Source organism: Drosophila persimilis, unplaced genomic scaffold (assembly GCF_003286085.1).
Source record: "Drosophila persimilis strain 14011-0111.01,24,50 unplaced genomic scaffold, DperRS2 tig00000002-arrow-pilon, whole genome shotgun sequence".
Taxonomy (NCBI): Eukaryota; Metazoa; Arthropoda; class Insecta; order Diptera; family Drosophilidae; genus Drosophila; species Drosophila persimilis.
Window position 1 is genome coordinate 20668649 of NW_020825289.1, and position 1629 is coordinate 20670277.

A 1629-nucleotide genomic window follows, 5' to 3' on the forward strand; every position below is an offset into this window, starting at 1 on the left:
GACACTGACACTGACCCTGACATTCCCTGATATTAGTAGCTTTAACTTCCTTCCTACCATAACTCCATATGATGAATGACCCTAGAGATAAGGCAAGCAAATAAGTACAAAATTCTTCGAGCTTTAAGCTAGTAAATTCCACAAAATTGCCATAAAAGAAGGGCATTTTTTAATGAAAATTCATTTGGTGAAAATGTGCCGTTTACTACTCCTTTTGGCAGCACTGCCCGTGACTGTACTTAGTCGGCAGTACGCTCCTCGCCTGATTGGTGGCACTACCGTGGAGATTCAGGATGCTCCTTGGCAAGCGTCGATCGTGATCAAAAATTAACCCCTATGCAGCGGAGCCATCATCATGGAGAACCTCATTCTGACCAGCGGCTGGTGTGTCCACAGGGTCCCCACCTCCCAGCTGAGAGTGCGCGTAGGCACCAGCTCCCGGAGCACTGGAGGATCCCTGATCGCCGTCTGTAAGGTCCACATCCACCCGCACTACGCTTTGACCCGCTACGACAATGACCTGGCTCTGCTGTACCTCTGTGAGAATGTGACCCTAACCGATAATAGGGTTCAGGTGGTACCACTGGCCTCGGAAACTCCCAATGACAGTGCGGAGGGCATCGTCTCCGGCTGGGGCTACACCTCGTCGAGCAGCTTGTGCCTCTTGTGGAGCAAAATGATCTCGATTCTTGGTCGGGTAAGATTGTTCTGGATAGATTGCCTTACACCCAGATCGCAGCAGCTGCAGCAGGCCAACGTGAAAATCCTCAACTGGCAGCAGTGTGCAGCGGATCGTTCGATCTTTGGACAGTTCAGCCCCATCCAAGGCCTCTCCGAGCTGACCCTCTGCACCATTGGGGTTGCGGGCACTGGCACGGACACGGGCGCCTGCTACTTCGACGAGGGCGCTCCTCTGGTAGTAAATGGCTTCCTGGTCGGCATTCTGGGGACGGTAGGCTGTGCCGGGAAGCCCGATGTCTATGCTAATCTGGCGCAGCACAAGAGTTGGCTAAAGGAGAACACCAAATAGCGGGTGGAGAAGTGGCTGCCCGTGGCTGCTCTTGCCAAATGTGTTTCCCATGTGTTTCTTTTGGCGAGTGCAACCGCAGTCCTGGGGCGCCACTCAGCCCAGGACTACGGCCGAGTCCATGCAAATGTGTCTCCGCAATGACCGCTGGACAGTTGCATTATTCATTGTGGTTTCAACAAAGGGAAAAAAGTTCTAAAGGGAATGTTAATGGATGCTTTCGAAGCCTAAAGTACCCCTGTTTTAGTCACTCAAACATACCACATTACATATCTGTAAAGTTTAGAAACACTATCTATAAATCTTTGCATCTATATCTCATAAATAAGCTACCCCAAAACTAAAACTTCATACAGCACTTTAGCCAGAGATCGTAGGACACACGGACAAGGTTCTGGAGCGACTAATCTAGTGCATACCCACTACTCCGGACGATACCCTCCACAAAAACCCGATCAAATTGCCTGTAGCCATGTACTTAACTTAATTAAAGTTTATTTTTTGTGCTCTGCCCCAAAAAAAGCAAAAGGGCCAAAGACAAATGGGAGGAGGTGGCGGCAAGGCCATGATGAAGAGACTCGTAAGGTTGACACCATTTATAA

The 1629-nt window shown here is 49.8% G+C and overlaps 1 protein-coding gene across 1 annotated transcript; it reads left to right on the forward strand.

The window, feature by feature from the left end:
- The first annotated feature begins 294 nt into the window (after positions 1–294).
- Positions 295–1376, forward strand: LOC6600924 (trypsin-1). Its single transcript, XM_026986253.1, has one exon. It carries the CDS (start codon positions 356–358, stop codon positions 1028–1030), a length of 675 nt encoding a protein of 224 aa, XP_026842054.1. The 5' UTR covers positions 295–355; the 3' UTR covers positions 1031–1376.
- The last annotated feature ends 253 nt before the right edge of the window (positions 1377–1629 follow it).